Source organism: Ahaetulla prasina, chromosome 7, assembly GCF_028640845.1.
Source record: "Ahaetulla prasina isolate Xishuangbanna chromosome 7, ASM2864084v1, whole genome shotgun sequence".
Lineage (NCBI taxonomy): Eukaryota > Metazoa > Chordata > Lepidosauria > Squamata > Colubridae > Ahaetulla > Ahaetulla prasina.
In genome coordinates, this window is record NC_080545.1 from 81203725 (window position 1) to 81227617 (window position 23893).

Below are 23893 nucleotides of genomic sequence, written 5' to 3' on the forward strand. Positions count from 1 at the left end.
TGACATCTGTGCAATGGACAGTTAAATAGAAGCTGCCTCTTACAAATTCAAGTTCCAGCTTCAGTGTCCTCATTACTTCCATAAAGCAATACCCTGTTTCCCCCAAAATAAGACATCCCCTGATAATAAGCCCAATCGGGCTTTTGAGCGCATGGCAATAAGGCCAAGTGCTTATTTCAGGTTCCAAAAATATATAAGACAGGGCAGTGGTGGGATTCAGCCAGTTCGCACCACTTCGGGAGAACCAGTTGTTAATTTTCTGAGCAGTTTGGTGAACTGCTGGTTGGAAGAAATCATTAAGGCAGAGAACCGGTTGTTAAATTATTTGAATCCCACTACTGAGACAGGGTCTTATTTTCAGGGAAACATGGTAGCAATAGCATTTATACTTATATACCACCCCACAGAGCTTTACAGTACCCTATGGTGGTTTACATATTGCCCCCACCAATCTGGGTCCTCATTTTACTTACCAAGGATGGAAAGCTGAGTCAATCTTGAGCCGGTCAGGATCGAATTCCAGGCTGTGGGCAGAGTTAGCCTGCAATACTGCATTCTAACCACTGTGCCACCAAGTCTCATTCAAAGGCTTAATAAAAATTAAAAATATAGGTACTGTATTTTTATACAGCAGAAGGGGGCGTCACAAAATGTAACAACCGGTTCGCCCAGCATTAAAAATGTGAGCGCACACACATACACGCAGCTTAAAAAACATGGCGATTTGCTCGCAAGCGTGCCTTCCACACACGCATGCGGCTTCAAAAACACGGCGATACAGGACAGGATAGCGCCAGGGTGGGTGAGCGGGTCACAACTACTGGTTCGCAGCAACCCACCTCTGTTATATAGTATATTTGGATTAGGCCTTTGAATGAGCCCTGGTGGCAAAGTGGTTAGAATGCAGTACTGCAGGGCTAACTCCATCTTTAACTTTGTCAATGTGAAAGACTATTGTTATTTTAAGGAGTTTAGTATTAACTCCAGAGGTTTAGAGCTCATTTGGAGCTAATCTGCTTGTTTTTCATTCTTCTTTCTCTGAATAAAAGAGAGTGTGGGGGGGGGGTGTTTACAAAGCTGCAAACCTATAAAAATTTCAGACTTTCAGTTCCCATCCCAGAATCATGTGCCACCAGTCAAAATCAGGTTTTCACGACCATAACAGAGTCATAAAGTCATGCATGGTGCCAGCCTTTGGTAGAAACCTTGAGGTTGTTGCAATTTGTGGAGAGTTTCTGCACAGACCTTAGCACTGGGTACTTTGGAAATGGGCCACCCTTTGGATATCTCTGTTGTCATAACTAAAGAGCTCCCAGAAGCTTGTAAAATACTTGGGTATTCAGCTTCCTTATTATGTACTCTTTTGATGGCATGTTTTTAAATCTGTTTGCTTCAGTTAATAATCAAACCTAAAATCTCTTTGTTTACCGATGTGCTTATTGTTTCTTGAGACTGTTGTGGTCCACCAGCAGCCTGCGGAGCTGGCAATGGAGTCGGACAGCGATGAGGCTGAGGAAGATCGTGGGCCGGTCCTGGAGGCTGGGGAAGGCCCAGATGAGGGCTCTGCGTTGGAAGCAGAGGTGGGGCCAGGGCCATCAGTGAGTGAGGTACGAACTCCCAGAGCCTCCAGAGCCTGATAACAGTGAGGCAGAGGAATAGGAGAAGCCTGTTCCTAATGCATGCATGAGAAGAGCTGCCAGAAGGCAAGAGTGGCTCAAGCAAAGAGGAAGACTCAGGAGTAGGGCCAAGAGATGATTGGCTCCTCCCATAAGGCTTAGAAGACCAGCAATGGCATTTGTACTCTTTGCCGAAAAATAATGTTGATAGCTTTGTCTTGTTGCATTTGTATCAGTGTCTTCTGAACTTTTGCCAAGAAAGGCCTTTGGCAGTTTGCCTAATTGGACCAAAGTTGGTGATAGGACTGAGGAATTGTGTTGGGAGGAATTTGCTTTAATTTAGTTGAACAACGCTGAGAATGAAGTAATTCTCAGCTGTTCGAATAAAGTGTGTTTGTTTTTACACTAACTGAGTTTCCTACTACCTAGTTGGGTCACAACAGATACTAAAGAACCAATCGCCTGGGAATCTGATCACTACCCTGATGCAAAGCAGGCACATGCACACCAAGCACAGGTAAGATGAAGTGATATAGGAAGCATCCTTAATGACTCCTTGAAGTAACAATGGTCTTCCACATTGCCATCACAATACCCATACTTTTACTAGACCTTGGAATGAGCCCTGGTGGCGCAGTGGTTGAAGTGCAGTATTGCAGACAAAAACTCTGTCCACAGCCGGGAGTTCAATCCTGACAGAGGTTCAAAGGTTGACTCAACCTTCCACTCTCTGAGGTCAGTAAAATGAGAACCTGGGGGAAGTTGGCATTACACTGAAAAGAGGCTCACTGGAGGTCCCACAAGACCCTCTCAAGGCTCCCCACCACCCTCACAGAGTCCTGCAAAATCAAAATTATTTGCTAGGTATTAAAAGTATTTGTAAAAATTTAAAACAACGCCACTCTTCTCATTTTTTATTTTTTAAAAATAGGGAATTTTCATTAAAATATTTTATTTATGTTAATATCTAAGGATAATATTGTTATTTGTACATAATTCAATATTTTTGGAATGCATCAGTTTTAACTTGTAATACGGTCAATATTAATAGCTATAACCCTTACAAACAGAAGCTCTTTTAGGGTCCTCTATAACTTTTAAAAGGGTTCTAAGAAGAATATGTTTAAAATTACTGCTGTAAAGTATCATAGTCTAGCGTGACACAATGTGGTTTAAGCCTAGACAAAACAAACAAGCTAAGGAGAGTGTGATAAAGTTTTGATAAAGAGAAAAATATAACCAAACCAAGAGGGACCTTCCTAGATCTTCTTTTCCATAAAATCTTCTACGGTAGAAGAAGGAAAAAAGCCAATATTTATAAACCCAAAACAGTTTAATTTCAAGATTATTATAGAGGGGAAAGCAAAGTTACCAACAAGTCAGTGCCTGCTGAGATTCCAAAACAATGTTGCATAACAGGAGTTCTTACAAATCCAAAGGCATGCAATTATATTTTCCAATCCTTTTATTTACATTATGCTCACAGCTGAGGATGTTTTAACTATTTAAACATATATATATATGCCATCTAGGGTTCAGCTCTTAAACTAAATGTTTAGACTGACACTTTTGGACCAACGCACATAGTTTTCGTACTCTGACTGCATTAGACAAATCTTAATGCAAAAATTTTAAAGAACTACAAGGCTACTAGGACGAAGTAAGCATGTCATAGGCATTACTCATACATACAAAGTTACAAAACTGATAACCTGGTTAAGACAAATCAGTAACACAGTTTTATCTCCTATTAAGACATCAGAGCATTCAAGTATAAACTATTATTACAGATAGTCCTCATTTAGTGACCAGTTATGACTGGAAATTCATTTGTTAAGCAAAGCAGTCACTAAGTGAACTTCAAGAGTACTTACAATCTTACTTCATCCTTCCTAAGCTTTACAAGCCTCTGAAGGTCACCAGTATGATTGGTTGTAAAGTAAATTTTTCCTGACCTTCATAACTCTGAAAAGTTGCCATTCCAAGCACTCTCTATAAACAAGAAATATCTGTGTTTCACTGTACATCAATTCTGCATATTTCTCATGTTACAGATAATGATCCAACCCTAACTCAACATAATTGACTGCAATAATTGAATCATGGTATCTAGTTAAAATAAAAACATCTACACAATTGGAGCCAAAGAAGAGACTTTGGATTTTAACAATCCTAACACCTTTTGATATATAAAAGATTTCTGTCTGCAGCATTACTAAAACATTGGAAAGGTTACCAGTTATGCATATATATTTTGTTTTGGAAGAAACACTAAGTAAAATCTACAGCATCTATCAATCTCAGGATGGAATAGAGATTACTGCAATTGAAATAAAATCAGATGTCAGCACTATTTAATCCTCTTTTTTTAATCCGAAAACTAAACACTCTCAGATTGTCAAATCTTTTGGCCACAAAGGCTAAGAAATTTGGCACCCTATTGAAAATTCTACCAGAATATTTGAAGTTATAGAATTATTGCTATATTTGAGAACTGGGTGTTGCTATTTCTGATGCTACAGCTGTAGAAAATGTGGCTTGACCATGCACAATTCTAGATGCAGAACAGTAGGATTTTCCTAACAGACCTCACTTTTACCTTACCTGGAGCAAGCCAAGACAAGTACTTCTGTTTCAAGGTGAAATGTAATCTGCCATCAGTTGAACCTAAATTCAACAAAAGTCTCATGATCCTTTAATCCGGCTGGTCAACTGGGTGGTGTAGAAGGGAATGTTGATAATCTGCAATTAATATGGTAAATAACAAAAGGTCTCTAGCAAAAATAAACTGTTTAGGAAAAGCATAAGGAACTTCTGGGACATTTTTGAGTTTGACTCCATTGATTTTATGATATGACTCACAGACTTTTAACTCTTTAAGAGTTTAAGTGGCGCAGTGATTAGAATGCAGTACTGCAAGCTACTTCTGTTGTCTGCCAGCTGCCTGCAATTTGGCAGTTCGAATCTCACCAGGTTCAAAGTTGACTCAGCCTTCTATCCTTCTGAGGTCGGAAAAATGAGGACCCAGATTGTTGGGGGCAATATGCTGACTCTATAAACCACTTAGAGAGGGCTGTAAAGCACCGTGAAGCGGTATATAAATCTAAGTGCTATTGCTATTTAAAAATACCCTTCAACTATAAAGGTAACCCGTGGTTCTAAATTCAGGCAGCATGTGCATTGAATAACTTATTACTTTTATTAAATTATGCAGAGGTTGTATCAGATAGTTTTACATAACAATGTTAAAGACTGAAAATATCTACTACACCAATTCTCGAAACTGGAATCCTTGGGAGCAACACCATGCAGAATCACCTATGCAGGATCAGGAGCATAGATGGCTGAAATAAATGAACTGGCTTGCTGTGTTTTCTTTTAAATAGAATGTAAAAGATCATTTGGGAGCTAGGAAGTTGAATTAAAAGTGTATGCGTATTTTAAGATCTCAACCCCATATGTAACAGACACCCATACATGAAAACTGTCATCAGAAGATACCAGACTTATCTTGGGTTTCCCATCAAAGAGTTCAAAAAAGGGCTGCATAATTATATACCTCATTTTTTGGATTATAAGACACACTTTCCCCCCCCAAAAAAGAGGGTAAAAATCTGGGTGCGTCTTATACTCCGAATGTAGCCCCGCCCAGCTTCTCAAACTGGGAAGTTTCAGAGATTTCAGAGGCTGAAACCTCTGAAAAAAGCATCAGAAATGGAGCTTCAGAAAAGACGCTCCCAAACAGAGCTTCAGAGGCTTTTTTTCTGAAGCTGTTTCGGAGGCTTTCAGAGGCAGAAAAAAGTTTTTTCTGAAACAGAGTTTCAGAGGCAGAAAAAAAAGCCAAAAAAAGCAAGGCACAGAGCTCACAACCAAGGAACCTGCTGGGTATTCAGGGAGGCCAATCCACCTGCCAATCAGCTTTTTTCTTATTTTCCTCCCCAAAAACTAAGGTGCAACTTATACTCCGAAAAATACAATATACATTTCTCATGCCAGAATGGATTTAAAGAAATAGCTTTAAACCTACCAAGAAAGGGAACAGTCATGGCTAGCCAAAACAAGCACAGACTGTTTCTCATGACAGCTTAAAGCCACCCAGGAATGTGGATCAAGAAAGGTCCAAGAAAGATGTGGATCAATCAAAGCTCTTAAGATTTAGCACCAGTGCTCCTGGAGAGCAACTCACTTCCCTACAGCAGCCTTCCAAACCTGATATCCTTCAAATATATTGGGCCCACATCATCCATAAAATCTTAGTAAGCATACTCTTTTAACTGGGAGCCTTAACATTGCAGTACCAACAAATCTGGAGGATGTCCAAGAGGAATTAGGCAGAAAGACATCAAAAAGCATTCTTTCACCTGCTGATGTAGAGAATAGGCTAAGGGATAAAGGGGAAAACACAGGTAATTTTTCAGACCTTGTCCTTTGGCCTCACCCATTTTTTTATCCAGCAATAAACTACATGTTAACCAATAGGAAAAGTTGCTGCTTTAAAGCCAGAATCTAATATGATTTTGTTTCACGTAGATTTTTTTCCTGCTTTACCCAAATTCAAAAGCAACTTTTAACGGTGTGATTTTAAATCAATTCATATGCATTTAGGAGAAAGAAGAGAGTATTGTGCTATTCAACTTCTTCACATTCTTCTCCACTGTGAAGCCATTTTTTTTTTAAAAAAAGGACAGTAATTATTCACTGACATACACAAGGGCTTATTTTATTTAAACTGCTGGTTTATTGTAAATAAATCATTGCATTAAAAAAGAATAAGAAATTGTTGTCCAAGTGGTTTAGTGGGTAAGTGAGTGGCATATGTTATGGCACAGATGAAGATGTCTGCACCAGTTTGGAGTCCTACAAGAAGCTTGTGGAAGGAGCTCAAAGGTAGCTGGAACACAGAAGGAAGAGAGGATGAGGATAGAGAAGAATATGGCAAGGGGCAGGTGCATACTATTAGAGGAGAAGAGATTGTTATAAATTTGCAACAAATTTATCAATTTGGTAAAGATCAATATATTTATCAAACTCAACACAAATAAATAAAGAGTGCAGAGAAGAACAACAAAGATGATTAGGGGGCTGGAGGCTAAAACATATGAAGAACAGTTGCAGGAATTGGGTATGTCTAGTTTAATGAAAAGAAGGACTAGGGGAGACATGATAGCAGTGTTCCAATATCTCAGGGGCTGCCACAAAGAAGAGGGAGTCAAGCTATTCTCCAAAGCACCTGAGGGCAGGACAAGAAACAATGGGTGGAAACTAATAAAGGAGAGAAGCAACTTAGCACTAAGGAGAAATTTCCTGACAGTTAGAACAATTAATCAGTGGAACAACTTGCCTGGAGAAGTTGTAAATGCTCCAACACTGGAAGTTTTTAAGAAGAGATTCTTCATTTGCCTGAAGTGGTGTAGGGTTTTCTTTATTCTATTCCTATTCCTATTCCTATTCCTATTCCTATTCCTATTCCTATTCCTATTCCTATTCCTATTCCTATTCCTATTCCTATTCCTATTCTATTCTATTCTATATACACCGTCATCTAGATTTAGTCTTGGACAAGAGAACAGCCCTGGCTTCTCTTTTCTTCCAAGACCAGGCTGGATGGTAGGATTCAGTCATGACCCCAAGACCAGGAAGGGAGAGGTGAAATTGATTGCCAGGAAGCCCTAAGGGTTCTATAAAGCACTCTCCCCCAGATGTAAAGCTTTATTTGGGAGATGAGATTGATTTAGAGAAATCAAATTGGGATTTTGCAGCTGTATGGCCCACTCAGTTACACAGCACTATCCCTGTCATCTTGAGTCATTGCTGTAGTTGTGAAAGTCCACCCAGGCTGCTCTGGGTGACTTTAGACTCTTTTCCCTGGACAAAGATAAGCAGGTCAGGATTTCATGGCCACCAAGACAACCACAGGCTTATCTCAGATGCCAACAGAAGAAAAGATTTGTAGTTCAGAGTTGAAATGAGCAAACAGCCCAATTAAAGAACTATCTAAAGAACCACCAAGACCACACCCACCAACACTGAAGAGGACAAGCCACTAAAATATAAAATGAGAGCAAACTCCACTCCCTACGAGCACTGATGATGTTACTAGTTTGGGTAATGAAATGTCTGCAAGAAAACAACCAAGTTCAGACAGCACTAAGGACCCTTTTATCTCAGTGGTCGTAGCCAATCCACATTTGAAGTTACATGTTCAATTTGACGTTCACTTCAGAATGAATCAGGAAATGGGCATTTCTGTCAGTTCCTTGTTTGATTTAAGCATGACTTTAATTTTATTGTATTAATACACTTGACTGCTAAATATAGACATTTCTTTCTGCTGCTTGTTCTATCAGCAAGGGCTAGCCTATATTTTATATACAAAGGCACATCACCAGAAAAGAGTCTTCAATTCACCCTATTGCATAAGCAAAATTATTAATCACCTTTGCTTCAGTTAATAATATTAAAGAGGGTGGCATTTCTTCCCAACTGAATAACTTACACTTAAAAGTTTTTTATTTCATTCAATATAGAGAAGAAACTATTCAGTCACAGTATCATTTACTGAGGTCAGAAGACTTTTCAATTAACGTAGGATAAAGCATCCTGTACTGTACCACTGAAGACAGCATTTAGTCCACCAGATCACTGCAGGATTCAGAAAGAATAATATAATAATAAAGTATACAGAAAGAATAATATGTAACCATAAAGCAAACAAGGGCTACCGGCAGTAGCAAAAAAGAAACAGCTTTTGGTGAAACATTTCTATGTTTCGGGATGTACTAGTCACTTTCTACTCCCTGAGTAGCTGTAATAACTAGAATTTAGAAAGTAATATATAAATAATTCATTTCAGGTAGAACAAATGGGTCAACAGGTAGCAGGGAAATTAATTCTACATAGCTAGGGGCCTTTCTGAAACGCTCAAAACCCAGAACACTTTGGTTGAAATCTCTACTGACTCATAAAGCACATTAGTTGACTGTCTTCAGTCTTAGAAGACTGAAGCAATAGAAAATTAAAAAAAGGAGAACAACATACATTGAATCTTCCGCTTCCTGGAATAAAACCAGAGTATATATAAATGGTATAAATATAAAAAAAAATTAAACTTACTACATTAAATAAAAGTTCTGATCTTCATGAACAGAAGATTGTTGTACTTTGGAACTGTTCTATTGTACGCAGCTGATTAGTTAGTGATTAACTAAACTGCCCTGACCTCTATTTCCAGTTGGTTCTCACCTAATGTGGCATGTGGATTTTAGTGACCTGGCATAGCTGGAAGTCTGCTGGCACGAGGCAGCAAATGGAATGAGAACATTGAGAAAAAGCTCAATTCTGGCCATGAATAAGGTTGATAAGTTGATTTGTCTCTTAGCCAGGGCTATTGTGGAGCAATTTTAGACACAGCAATTCCATTGTCCAGCCTAGTATATAGGTGCTGGGAACTGAAGGGTGAGAGTTAAACAATTCCTTAGTGACTGCGGGATAGGCTGATGGTCTGCCCAAAGTTGGAAAATAAAAGAAAGGAGGAGAAGCAAGAAGGAGAGGACAGAAAAAGAGGGTGCAAAGCAGAGTGGCTGGAGAGAAAAATTGGAGATTAAAGCTATGTGACTATGCAGATCAGTTAACAATTCTTGGTTAGAGAGGGAAAAAACCAAGTTCAACCATGGCTTCCCTGGAGAGAAAAAAGATAAAAATTCAGACAGAGGACATCTCCATGCCAAAAAGATGGGAACACCTTGAGAGAGGTTCTTTCCACAATGGAGAAGCAGGAGGGGTTTGCTGACCAGGTCCAGAAGAAAGGGTGCTGAGCACAGTAAATCCAGCGTGGTCTTTTCTTTTCACTCTTGAAAAACCTAGAAAGTGGGAGGAAGCAGGAGAGCTAGAAGGGGATTTTTCTCTGGAAAGGGAGACAGGAGGAAACCTGACTCCAGGTGAAGACTAGGATTGCATGCACCTGTTGTAAATAACTTCTGTAATAGCTTTATTGTAAATAGTAAAAAAGCAGGATTTTTTTCTGGGTCAGTTGCCAACCTTACAAAGCAAAATACACCTGACCAGTTCAAAAAAGAATCTGATCACATGTGACACTTAAGAGAAAACTCCCTCCTTCTTGTGCCTTCTTGAAAAAGCAAAAAATGGGGAAATTGGTTGGAAGGTATTTCTGGTTCCTATAAATTCGTCTCTATTTATATTCTCTCTTGGACCCTGAACTGGTTTAGAAAATAGTTAAAGACAGGTAGATTACCTGCATAAGAAATAATCCTGTATAATTAAAAAAATGTGTATAAAATATAATAAATCCCCTGACACCATGGCAATCATGCTGGAAATCTTGCTCCAAGATAGGTATCTCCAGAGCTTATTTATCAAGATATAATTTTTTTTTTTTTCTGGAGACATTTCCTGTTTATGGTAACAGTGCTTTATATTGTGGGAGTATATTAGAATTCTTCCTAACATTTTCAAAAGTGTCACCAAACCTTCCATACTCCTTTTCGTCGCAATGCAAAGAGTCACAATCAACCACATGCTATAAAAATGTGTTGATTTTTTTTATAAAACTACAGATCAACTCGAATGTATGTTTAAAAAGGAAGCAGAATAATGGCTATTTATCCAGTAATGCTGCAGTTGTAAAAATTCTCTCCCTGCAGCCATAACTCAAATAGCTAACATATTTCCAAACGCCTTACATGATTTATGTTCAGCAAGTGAAAGAGCACAATGGGAGAAAGCAGTGAAATCGGGCAGCATTCCCAAAGTCTTGTTCACCTTTCCTGAATGAAAAAGAGCATGTACAATACTCAGAAATGGTCAGGCCCAAAGAACCAAGAACCACACATGAAGTTACTTCTGAGTAGCTGTTCACCTACAAAACAGAAATCTTGCCAGCCAGACTAAAGCAACTTGCCTGCATAATTATTAGATATACCCTTGAATTGCTAGGGAGACCTTCTTTCTGACAACCAGACTGCAGGAGATGAGGGAGGGGTCAAACATGTCATCAGTCACGAGTCCCTACATGTCCACAAGAGCTATAAGTCCAGCCCACCTTGAATTCCTTTCTTAACACCTGCTAATTTCCTTGACCGTTAGTAGCTCAGATTCTTGTAGAGACCTTAAGCTTGCAATAAATCTTTATGCTCATTTGAATTGCCTGAATGTCTAGATTTCCCAGTGCTTGACATTCCCCTTTCACGTTCTCGTCTCTTTGCCCTCTTGGAAAGAGCCCCTCCCTCCTTCAATTCCAGATTTCCCTCACATCAATAATCTGAGCTCCCTAGGACACAACCTTAATTGATACTGTATTTGTTTTCAACCTTTTACATGTTGCATGTTCACATGCCACAATCAGCTCTTAGCTTATTGGGCTGGCTTCATACAAAATGCTGATCCATAAGGTGCATTTTATAAATCACAATTACTAAAAACACACAACATGCTAAACTCCAAGCAATTGCAATGATGGCTAAAAGTGTTGCATGAAGCACTTAGAATATTTCTCATGGCCAATGTTCCTATGGCTAATCAATTACATTTAGTCAATTCTTGAATCACTCTCCCAAAGTAAAATATACTGCAGAAAGATGGAGTTATAGCTGAACTGGGAACACATTTGCTAAGCAACATGGTTGTAAAAGCAAAAATAAATAAATCACATGACTGTACCAACTTACGATAGCATTTCCAATTGCAGTCATTAAGCGACTCAGTGGTGGTCATTAAGGGAAATGTCACATGACTACAACTTGAAACTTTTTGTTGACTTTTTTGACTTTTGTGTGGTGGAAGCCAGCAATAAAGGTTGCAGATGCTAATCATACGATAGTGAAATGCCACAACTGTCATAATTGGAATTGTGAGCTAGTTGGCAAGCATCCAAACCACAATCACATGACCCCAAGGATGCCGCAACAACTGCAATTTTGAGAACCAGCAGTAAGTCTCCTTGTTCAGCGCCATCACAATCTTGGTTGCCAAACGAGCAGTCACAAAGCAAGAACTACTTGTAACTTTGAGTAAGCTATAATTTCCAATAATCTTTTGTAAATCAGTGAGATAGCAATCCTTACAATTTTAAAGACATTCTTATTAATTAAAATACAATATTTTCTGATCTTTCCATGGGTCTTAAAGTATAATAAATACCAGAAGTATCAGTTCTACCATGACTATATTTCCACTTGTTACTAGATATATGTTTTATCTCTGTAGGTAGACAGAATCTTTAATATTCATACACTGGGTTAATAATAAAATGCTCACATCCACTCAAGGTTGGAGACCCCTACACTAGCACATCCTAAAATTCTGATGTGTGCGTTTCTTTAAAAAAAATCAATTTCTCTTTCAACCTGATAAAATTGATCAAATGCTTTTTTTATCTTACAAGCATCTTTCTTGATTTATTAGAAACCAGCAATTTGTCAAGATATCCGTTAATTCAGCCATATTAATTGCAAATTCCACAGTATTTGCTTGTTTGGTTAGGGATGATTTAGTTTAAGATGTAAATTTTCTCACTGAGCTTACAGTTCTGCTCAAACTAAATAAACTATTATGATTTGTTCAACAAATCAAGATTTGTACAAGCTGTACAAACTTCATCCAATATAACCCATTAACCATACAAGCAATCATTAGAGACTAAAACTGATGTTTAGCAACTACTAAGAAGAGATTTTGGGGAAGTACTTTCTAGCACATTTAGCAATTCTATAAAGTGCCTTTCAAAGAAAATTATTTTTCCAACATCTAAAATTAGATATTTTTGTTCTACATTTTTGTTCTATATACAATTCTACAAACTTATTTTACAATTACTTCCCTCCCATATTAGCTAGGAGTTTTTCATAACACAGTTATAAATCAACTGAAGCACAGCTGGTTAGTCTTAATTTCCATTGCCTCCATTTTTTACAGGTAGTCCTCGATTTACAACCACAATTGAGCCCAAAATTTTTGTTGCTAAGAGACTTGTTTAAGTGAGTCTTGTCCCATTTTACAACCTTCCTTGCCATAATTAAATGAATCACTGCAGTTGTTAAGTTAGTAACATGTTTGTTGACCTGGCTTTCCCATTGACTTTGCTTGTCAGGTTGCAAAAGGTGAACACACGGCCCCTGCACTGCAACCCCTCATAAACATACAGTAGTGGCCAAAATTGTGGAGACCTTTAGGTGTATTTTTGAGGTTTGATGGCTAATAACACCACTTTTTTTTTTTTGGAGTTTCAAGATAATCATATTCCATTGCTAGAATGGCCTGGGAATAGCCCAGACCTTAACCCAATTGAAAATCTATGGAGCCAACTAAAAAACTTGTTAGTCAGAAGTGAACAGCAATAAAACCCAGTTAGTGGAAGCAATCATTCAATCTTGGTTTCACAGTATAACAGCTGCAGAACTAAAAGACTTGGTTCACTCCATGGGAAGATGTTGTAAGGCCATAATTCATGCTAAAGGTTACCCAACTAAGTATTAACTGATGTGATCATTTTTGTATATCTCCTTTTTTCTATGGTAATAATTTTTGTATATGTCATTTTTTCTACGTTTCACTTTTCTTCTTTATAATGTAACTGCTATTCTAATAGCAAATCCTTCATAAAAGTTATTCTATTACATTCTTGATTAAATTATCTTTCCACTGATATATAATTTTATGGTACTACTCCAAAAAAAATGGTGTTATTAGCTAGTTTTAGAAAATACAATTTTGGCCACTACTGTATGCCAGTTGCCAAACATCTGAATTTTGGTCACATGACTATGGGATGCAGCAACGGTCATAAGTGTCAAAAACGGTCATAAGTTACTTTTTTCATTCCATTGCAACTTCAAATGGTCACTAAATGAATGGTTATAAATCAAAGACTACCTGTATAAGCCTTTTCTATTCTCTGTGATACATTTTGGTAAATGTCGGGAACTTAGAATCAACCTAGGCAGTTTCCAACTTTCACCTTTCTTGCATAGGTTCACTATCGGTAAGTTTGATGGGACACACCTGTTAAAGCTTGGCACAGAAATTAAATCCCTGTTTCTTTAAGAACAAGTGAGGCCAGGGAGATGGATGGGTGGATTATGCATCCTTATTTCCTTTTTTTTTATTGAAAAAGTTTTACAAAGCTTTTCCCCTCTTCCCCTCCCCAACCCCTCTCCTCCCCCACTTCCCGAAACAAACACAAGGTATAGTTAAAAATAAAACAAATATATGCTAAAAAAAATTCCCTCCTAACTCAATTATACTCCTAAAATTCCCATCAATTCCTAACCTCCCCCAAAACAATCAGAAATAATACATCCTAATCATTCAAAGGCAATCTGATAACTCTTAATTCTGATATCTACTTTGAATATATTCAATCCATTTTTTCCATTCGTTTAAGTATCTTTCTTGTGCATTGTCTTTCAAAAAGGCTGAGATTTTTGCCATCTCAGCCAAATTGGCAACTTTCAATATCCATTCTTCTATTGTGGGTACTTCTTTTTTCTTCCGATACTGTCCTATCAGTAATCTTGCCGCTGTTACACACCTGTTAAAGCTTGGCACAGAAATTAAATCCCTGTTTCTTTAAGAACAAGTGAGGCCAGGGAGATGGATGGGTGGATTATGCATCCTTATTTCCAACTGGCCCAGATCAGTGCTATTTAAATGGGGAGTAAGTTGGCCATATCCTGAAGGTAATGGAGCAATTTGCTTGCTTGTAATTTGTATCTGCTCATTTGTGAGTTGATGATCCAGTTTGGAACTACTGTTGCTGCTAAGACACCTGTGTAAAACAACAGAGGCTAGTTTTTAGGGATCCAAAAAAGGGATAATTGGGCCAAGTAATTTAAGGAACACTGGTTTAAGTTACCATTAGTTTGATCACCAAAGTGTAGGAGAAAGTTTTTAAAAACTTTAAACAGCATTCCTTACTAAGAAAGGTAAATCCCACAGAATCAGAAAAAAAATGTTCTTCCTACAAGTGTAGGAAGAATCTCATATAATAAAATGCACCAGAGAGCCATTTTAACCCTATGATTAAAATAAAATTTGGTGGTACTGTAGAAACACTAAAACAATACAAATCCTAGCCCTATAACTTTCAAAGGTCTCAATCCATTTTGTCAAAAGTACAGAGAGATCCAGAGAGACAGACTATGATCCAGAGAGACAGGCTGTTGATATACTCCTAGGTCTTATTAAGCAGAGGGAAAAGCAGACAATAGGTGCCAAACAAATCTCACAGTACCCTGTTTCCCCCAAAATAAGACATCCCCTGATAATAATCCCAATCGGGATTTTGAGCGCATGGCAATAAGGCCAAGCACTTATTTCAGGGTTCAAAAAAATATAAGACAGGGTCTTATTTTCGGGGAAGCACGGTAATATAAAAAAATACTGAGCATGAGGAAGTCTTAAGGAAGCATTTTTTTCTTGTTGTTTAAACTACATTACTTGCAGAGTTCGTCATCTTTCAAAAGGCCTCTCCCATCTCCCAAGCAGGTTGATCCAAATGGACAGATCAAGAAGAAGGAAGACGCAGCCTGGAAATTAGTACCCTCATTTTATTGCTTGAAGTACAGCAAAACACACACACACACAAACAAGTTTGACCGTCACCTTTTGCCTACGATTGCAGCAAAGCGCACCTGTTGCCTAGCGCCCAAAACGATCCTCACCACGAAGGTGCAAATAACAATCCCTGCGTGTTTTTCGGCGCAGCTCCTTTAATGCCCCTTATGTAAGCGTCCCTGTTCCATCCCTAATACAAATACTACGCTCGGGCTTTAAAACTACGGCGGAACTTTATCCTCGGAGTTGCTACAAGGCGGCTCTCGTCTCGCTCCGACTGTTTGCAGACGCTTTTTTTTTTTTTAAAGATGGGGGGGAGCAAAGGAGGAAAGGGAGTTCGTTGGCATTTCGCCCCGGGGGCGCTTTCTCCTCCTCAGCGACTTTTCTTTCTTATCGCAAAACGACCTTTAAACCCGTCAAGCGCGGGGAGAGCAAAAAGGAGAAAAACCTGGCGGAGAGCCAGCGGGAAAGCTGGGGAAGGTACCTGTTGCTGGGGTTGCTGCCGCCTCCGCCTCCGCCTGTCCCACTTCCCTCGGGGGCGCCGCGGGGGCCTGAAGGCGCGAAGCAGCGGCGGCGGGGCTCTGGAAGACGAAGGCCGAGCTGTGCAAGCTGGGGCTGGATTTCCTGCGGATGGCCATCCGCCTGAAATTGATGCTTTCGGCCCCGTTCATTTTGCTTTCTCTCTCTCCCCGGCAAATCCCGCGCAGAAACTCCCCCTTTCCTCTCAGCCGCTACTCGGATCACATCCCACCGGGACACAGCAACGCGCGCTTGGCCGGCTGACTGAGCTCACTTTAACCTTCCCCCCCACCCGCGCTCCCTCCCAACGCCCGCAGACGGCTCTTTGCCCCGCCTGGCGTCGGTCAGCCGCGAAGTCTCCTTGCGCTGAGCGACTTTGCCCGAGAGAGAGAGAGAAGGAGGGAGAGACCCCGCCCTCCCGCCGGGTGATGGAAGCGGGGAGTTCCCGCCTGCGCCAAAGGTACGCGCGTACCTGGCTGGAGGTTACCTGCGCGCATGCTCTAAGCCAGGGATGGCCAAACTTGGCCCCTTGAAGAGCGGTGGACTTCAACTCCCAGAATTCCCCAGCCAGCAACTTGCTCATATTTATAGCTCATGCTGGTTGGGGAATTCTGGGAGTTGAAGTCCACCGCTCTTCAAGGGGCCAAGTTTGGGCACCCCTGCTCTAAGCCTTCCGGAGGTTGTCTCAAAGGCGCTTTTTCAAGGAGGCAACTGGACTTTCTTGTTTTTTTAACTTTAGAAGACGTTTCGCTTCTCGTCCAAGAAGCGTCTTCTGACAGGATAGTGGGGAATGGAAGGGTTTATATTGACTGAGAATCTCTACAGACTTTTTTTAGCTATACAGTTTGGGATGGACTGGACACCCTTTGAATGGTGTGGGAGTAGGAATGGATTTGCGGAAGGGAAAAAAATTGCAGACTACAGGAACCAGGAGCAGTACTCAGGTGACCCTGAGGACACGAATAAACCTCCAAGTGCTTCAACAATCCTCTAAAACAGGGGTCTCCAAACTTGGGAACTTTAAGACTTGTGGACTTCAACTCCCAGAATTCCCCAACCAGCCGTGGACTTCAACTCCCTGGAATTCTGGGAGTTTAAGTTCCCAAGTTTGGAGACCCCTGCACCGATGGTGGATTTCAAATTTTTTTACTACCGGTTCTGTGGGTGTGGCTTGGTGGGCGTGGCATGGCTTGGTGGGCGTGGCAGAGTAAGGCTACTGTAAAATCTCCATTTCCTCCCCATCAGCTGGGATTTGGGAGGCAGAGAATAGATGGGGGCGGGGCCAGTCAGAATTTTTACTACCAAAGTACTCAAAATTTCCGCTACGGGTTCTCCAGAACTGGTCAGAACCTGCTGAAACCCACCTCTGCCCTGCTCTAAAAGGATGCAAATGACCAGCTGTCTGCAAGGAATATAAATCCTTCCATTCTCCACTATCCTGTCAGAGCTGAAGAAGCTTCTTGGATGAGAAGTGAAACGTCTTCAAAAGAGAAAACAGAAAAGTCCAGTTGCCTTTTGAGAAAGCACCTTTGGGACAACCATGACCTGGATGACTGAGAATCTCTACAGACTTCCTAAGGGTTCTCAGTTTGGCATGGGAAAAGTGGATCAAAGCTGGCCTCGCTGTTTCCCCGCCTCAATTTAAGGAAAGTTTTGCTTGGCTTTGCTCTTTTCCACCTGTTGATTTGCGTAGAGTTTATTCCTTTGAGGAGCCGGTCTACAGGCAGTCCTCGACTTACGACCACAACTGAGCCCCAAATTTTTGTTGCTGAGTGAGACATTTGTTGAATGAATTTTGCCCCTGTTTAAAGACCTTTCTGGTCAGAGTTGTTAAGTGAAGCGCTGCAGTGGTTAAGTTAGTAACACGGTTGTTAAGGGAATCTGGCTTTCCCATTGACTTTGCTTGTCAGAAGATTGCAAAACCCTCTAACACTTGACCCCCTAAGTGCCTGCAGCCGTCATAAATACGAACCAGTTGCCAAGCGCTTGAATTTTAATCATGGGACCAGGGGGATGCTGAAATGGTCATAAGTGTGAGAAATGGTCAGAAGTCAATTTTTTCAGGGCTGTTGTATCTTTGAATAGTCACTAAATGAACTGTTGTAAGTCAAGGACTACCTGTACTTCAGCCAAATATGTCGCTGGAACACAGCTTTTAAATTTAATGGGAGTCATCTGCTCTAACAAAGGCTGACGTTTATGTGGGAAGTTGTGCAATGAGATTACTGGTTAAGTATTTAATATGGTTAGGTATTTACTTTATCCTGTTTGAGGGAGGAGCAGTATAAACTTACTGATAGGGATTTTCTGCCTGGGTTCACACACTTCGTCTTATTTTTTTAAAACAAAGTGGAATGGGGCAGGGTTGCACAGATGGGAATTAAGAAGTTAATTTGTAGTCTTAAACCAGTGGTGAAATCCATTTTTTTTTACTACCGGTTCTGTGGGCGTGGCTTGGTGGGCGTGGTGTGGCTTGGTGGGGGTGGCAGGGGAAGGATACTGCAGAATCCCCATTCCCTCCCCACTCCTGGGGAAAAGATATTGCAAAATCTCCATTCCGCCCCCCTCCAGTCAGAGTTGCATTTGCTGGTTTTCCAAACTACTCAAAATTTCTGCTATCGGTTCTCCGAACTACTCAAAATGTCCGCTACCAGTTCTCCAGAACCTGTCAGAACCTGCTGGATTTCACCCCTGTCTTAAACCCACTTTCAGTGTAAGCAAAGCCAGAGATAGTTCTTGAATTGGCAAAAGCTGTGTGCTTTTATGTTAAGCCATGATAGTTTAATGTTGGTTTATCAACTAATCCACAATTAGCTGAGCTGACAAAATGTACCAAACTATAAATTACAGAAGTCCTTGCTATTTTCTTGGCAAGGTTTTTGAATAGTGGTTTGCCATTGCTTCTTAACTAGGGTTGAGAGAAAGTGACTGGCCCAAAGTCACCCAAATGGCTTTGTATCTAAGGTAGAACTAGAACTCACAAGTCTCTCAGTTTCTAGCCTGACACAAAAATGGCTCTCAAGAGTTTCTTTATTGCTTTGCTTTCTTCTAGACCCCACAAGTAGTATATCCCCAATCTTTTCCTTCTGATCCTGTCCAAGTGTCACAGGGGCCCAGGGAAAGGGAGGCCTGATTGATGTAAAGCTCAGGTCATGAAAAGACTTGCTGTGTTGCTCAAATCCACCAGCTGAGGAATGGTGGATATGATGGGGCAAAAAAAAAGTGAGAAAAGACAAATCATAACGATCATATAGATCATGTTTCCCAGCCTCAGCAACTTTTAAGAGGTATGGACTTCAACTACCAGAATTCCCCCACTAAGTATGTATCAAGATTATCTTAAAGTTACTGAAGTTGAAAAACACTGATACAGATGGTGGGAATTCTAGCCAAAATAATTAGTGCAATAAACTTTGGTTGGTTGGTTTTCTTGTGCAAAACACACAATTTCATAAGTCAAGTATAACCCAATATATTTCATGAGTAGTAGGGAAAACTTGGTTAGAATCAAATTTGTTGTCCACGCACATCTTGTTCAGTTGTGGGTTTCAATTTTTTTTTACTACCGGTTCTGTGGGCGTGGCTTGGTGGGCGTGGCAGGGGAAGGATACTGTAAAATCTCCATTCCCTCCCTACTCCAAGAGAAGGATACTGCAAAATCCCCATTTCCTCCCAATCAGCTGGGACTTGGAAGGCAAAGAATAGATGCAGTTGGGGCCAGTCAGAATTTTTACTACCGGTTCTCCGAATTACTCAAAATTTCCACTACTTGTTCTATAGATAGGAAGATTTTACCCATACCTGTATAAATATTGCCACAATTATGGCAGGAATATTTAGAAGTCTTATGGAAATGATTTAAGCTGTAATTTTTCAATAGCATACTGTATTTTCTGTACTCAGAAATTAATAAATGTATAATTGAAAACATCTTTATCATCTGTCCTTAGAATGATGAATATTATACTACTCCACATCTATAATCATGACTATGACAAGATTTACAACATTTTGGAATGTCACATTAATATCAATTTAACTTCATCTATTCAGCCTAATTATTATAGGTTAGATTAGCTAATTTTATTCAAGCCATGGTTAAATGCAGTTTCAAAAAGATTTCACTTATTACAGGTAGTCCTCAACTTACAACAGTTCATTTAGTGACCATTCAAAGTTACGACGACATTGAAAAAAGTGACTTATGACCATTTTCACACTTATGTCCGTTGCAACATCTCCATGGTCACATGATCAAGAATTGGATGCTTGTTAACTAGTTCATATTTATGACGGTTACAATGTCCCAAAGTCATGTGGTCCCCTTTTACAACCTTCTGATAAGCAAAGTCAATGGGGAAACCAGATTCACTTAACCCTGTTACTAATGTAGCAACTGCAATGACTCATTTAACAACTGTGGCAAGAAAGGTCTTGAAATGGGGCAAAGCTCACTTAACAAATGTCTCACTTAGCAACAGAAATGTTGGACTCAATTGTGGTCATAAGACGAGGACTTTCTGTATTAGCAGAGCTACACTTCTACTTGTGTCATTGCCCAGAAGAAATCTTTTATGATGGAACAGAAATATTGGGATAAAGAATCAATGTGTCGTGTCCCACTCCTCCGCTGACGGCCGGGTCAGGGAAATCCGAATCAGGCTTGCCTCTGCAGCTCTGCCCAAAGTCCTAGCAAAGTCCTCAGAGCAGGCAGGAGACCAGTAAGTGACTTCAGCAAGATAAGTTCGACTTTTGCCTGACTCAGAGACTGCCAGAAAGTAGATCCTTTATATAGGCCATGGGGTGTGGCTCCATGACTCAGCACTCATTAAGGCCTGCCCCTCCCTTCCTTCTGTTGCCTCCGCCTCTCCAATCTTCTGATGCGAGGATTACTCCAATCAGCTGTTGTTGGGAGTAAACCCTCCTCAGGCTCACCTGCTGTGGAGGAGGGGGAGGGATCTAGCTGCTCCGTTTGCCTGGGCATGGAGTCAGGGCTGGGGCAGGGAGATGCTCCTTCTTCTGCAGTTTGTGTGGGCATGGAGCCAGGACTTGGGCCGGGAGGCATACATTCCTCAGTGTTCGGGAGCAGGTAAGAAGGCCCCGGCTGCTCTGAGGGCGGGCAAGACACAACACAATGTCATAAAAGTTCTGCAAAAGTTATTTATGAAACAGTAAGCCAAAATTAAATCTGTAAACCAGTAAACCAAATTTATTCAATCTGGCACTGGCCAAAACAGGAAAACTACATGACAATTATCTAAGCATCCTAGGATAAATTCTCACCCTAGTAAAACAGCTATTTCATGATAACCGTAAATACCTTTTTGCTGAATTCATGGTGTGTCTCATTGATTTTTCCATTCCAGGGCTGTCTCTGATTTCCTACTCTGGAAGTGACATTTCAAAAGCCAAAATGGTAATTAAGCAAAATTCCTAGATTGTTGTTCTTTATGCTTTCTAATAGTCTTTGAGTCTTTAATTCTAATTAGCAGAATATTTTACATACAGTATATGTATTTGTTTACTGAATTTATACTCTGCTTTTCTATCATTGTGATTCCAAAAGTAGCTTACAACAATGGAAGTATGCAATTAAAAATATGCAGGTATGTTTAATAAACGTAATATGCACACAGTCAATATTCTACAGCAGTGGCCCCCAGCCCTTTGCTTGAGTGGGGGGGGCCCGGTGTGCACGAAGCTCGACTTGTGTGAATGGCGGGCCGGCACGTGTGTACCGAGTGCCCTCTGGCCCACCGCTCATGCAAGTTGTGCTGCGTGCACACACATGCTCCAGCCAGCCCAACTGCACAGCCCAATTCCAAAGAGGCCTCGGTCCGGTAGTGAGCCGCAGCCTGGGGTTTGTGGATCCCTGTTCTACAGCATGGAATTTTTACTGAGTTTATAAATGCATTGAAGAGACAATGAGGAGAATGTTCATTAGTAGAATTTCAGAATGTGCCTCATAAATGAGGACCCAGATTGTTGGGGGGGCAATAAGTTGACTTTGTAAAAAAAAAATATACAAATAGAATGAGACTATTGCCTTATACACTGTAAGCCGCCCTAAGTCTTCGGAGAAGGGCGGGGTATAAATGTAAACAACCAAAAAAAAAAATTGGAGAAATCAATTATAACTCTGAAGCTTAAGAACATGATTGGGGGATGATGGCTTACTGTTTTTTTAATTTAGGAAATTTATTAGGATAGTAATAGCAATAACATATTGCCTTATGTACTGTCCCATAGTATTTTTACAGCACTCTCTGGGTGGTTTACAATGTCGGCTTTATTTGCATATTGCCCCCAACAGTCAGAGTCCTTATTTTACCGACTTTTGAAAGATGGAATGCTGAGTTAATTTTGCACTTCCTCAGGATTGAAGCAGAACTCACCTGAAATATGCACTTAATGACTGTGCCACCAGGGTTAATACTAGCATTCTAATAATGCTAGTAATAACCTTGATTTATCAACCTGTTAAACTTTTGGGACACACCCAAATAAACGATAATCATTCACTTTTCCAACCCTGGTCTCATTGTGTTTTTCCACATTATTGGCCCTCTTCTTATTTTAAATATAGACCAGGGATAGTCAACTTTTTTATACCTACCGCCCACTTTTGTATCTCTGTTAGTAGTAAAATTTTCTAACCGCCCATCGGTTCCACAGTAATGCGCCGTGTATCGTTGTCTGCGCATGCCTCTCGTGCATTGTGGATTGGGTTTGGGGGCGGGGCCACCAGCTACCAGCTCTGCTTGTCTGTTACAGCTGGGTGGTATGGGGGGAGATGCGTGAGCTATTCTGGGATGAGGCTCTTTTGTTTGCGGTCGCACTATAGCGCCATTTAGTTTCACTTACGTAACGTGAACTAAACTTATGCGCAGGCGATACAAATAGTATATTTTCAGAAATTTAAATTGTCACAGGGAAATTTATGAAAACCTAATGAAAATGTTTTTAAATAATGCTCTAAATTTTTTTTTAAAAGTCAATTAAATTAAAAAAAAGGAAAGTGCTTCAGTATCAGACAAAACCCCTACCGCCCACCATGAAAGCTGGAATGCCCACTAGTGGGCGGTAGGGACCAGGTTGACTATCACTGATATAGACGATCAGACTTAGCGGGATTCTGTCTTCACAAACCCTTGTTTAGAACTTGTTCCTTACCTGAAATCTTTGGTATAATATTCATACCTGAACCATTCTGGAGAGTTTCCTGCTTTCCAGAGTAGACAGAAACATGGGCGTGATATAATTTCATCTACATCAACTGAAACAATAAGTGTACAGTAGATACATGCCTTGTTTGTCTTTACAATAATGGAAGATTCATTAGATGTGAGTTAAGCTGGTTATGGAATGAGGCTACTGAATCAGGGGTGAAATGCTCCCGGTTCAGACCGGATCTAGTAGCGATGGCAGCGGGTGGTTCGGAGAACCAGTAGCAAAAATCCCTGTGCCCCCCCCCCATGCCAGCTGAGCCGTGCGATCATCGGAGTTTTATTTTTTACTTTTAAAAGCATTTTTTCTTTGGCCGAAAAAATGCTTTTAAAAGTAAAAAAAAAAAAGTTGGCCATGCCCACCCAGTCACATTACCCCCCCACCAAGTCACGCCCACAGAACCAGTAACAAATTTTACATTTCACCCCTGTACTGACTCATAAACTAACAAAAGAGCTGGCTTCCTACAACATGTTAAACCCCATGAAAGCTATCCAAAGTTAACATTAACAAAAGCTTAGCATATGAATGCATCGGCTGCGGCTTTATTTGGTTTTAAATTACATTGAACACAATGATTTGTTCTATTCAAATAATTCAGTTTTCTGGAATCCATGATACACCGATCCATAGCTAACCTAATAACCACCACTATTTTATTTTTCTGTTTCCATCCCATTCTGCTCCTTTTAAATGCAATCTTGTGGCATAAAATAAGCCATATACTTTAGTAATCTGAAATATTTTGAATTAAAGTACTCATCGAAGTACTTTTTTTAATCTGTAAAGTTCTAAATGGCCTTCTAAATGGCAAGTATCCATCACCATCACCTCTCATATAATGCAGGCAAGGTCCCAGAAATATTTACCTTCAAAGAACCTTCTCAGTTTTTGAAGACTCAGCAGGAATTCTCTGCCCTTGGAGGTGTGACATGTCTTGTCAGCAGTTCAACAATTACTGA

The 23893-nt window shown here is 40.2% G+C and overlaps 1 protein-coding gene and 1 long non-coding RNA gene across 4 annotated transcripts in view; one reads left to right on the plus strand and one right to left on the minus strand.

Annotated features, from left to right (window-relative positions):
* FGD4 (FYVE, RhoGEF and PH domain containing 4) overlaps window positions 1–16011 on the minus strand; it is a 145943-nt gene extending 129932 nt beyond the window's left edge. For 2 of the 3 annotated variants that reach the window (XR_009156161.1, XM_058191571.1), the window contains exon 1: window positions 15670–16011. Coding sequence is in view for 2 of the 3 variants with exons in the window: in XM_058191571.1 (XP_058047554.1) it covers window positions 15670–15856 (187 nt within the window). In the remaining variant the exon portion in view is untranslated. Of the gene's footprint in view, window positions 1–4220; window positions 4435–15669 lie in introns of those variants that run through there. The other variant, XM_058191572.1, reaches the window with a different exon arrangement.
* Window positions 16012–21106: 5095 nt separating this feature from the next.
* The window catches only part of LOC131202507 (uncharacterized), a 74307-nt gene continuing 71520 nt past the window's right edge, over window positions 21107–23893 (plus strand). Inside the window, exon 1 of the long non-coding RNA XR_009156162.1 lies at window positions 21107–21120. This is a non-coding gene — a long non-coding RNA (uncharacterized LOC131202507). The remainder of the gene's footprint in view (window positions 21121–23893) is intronic.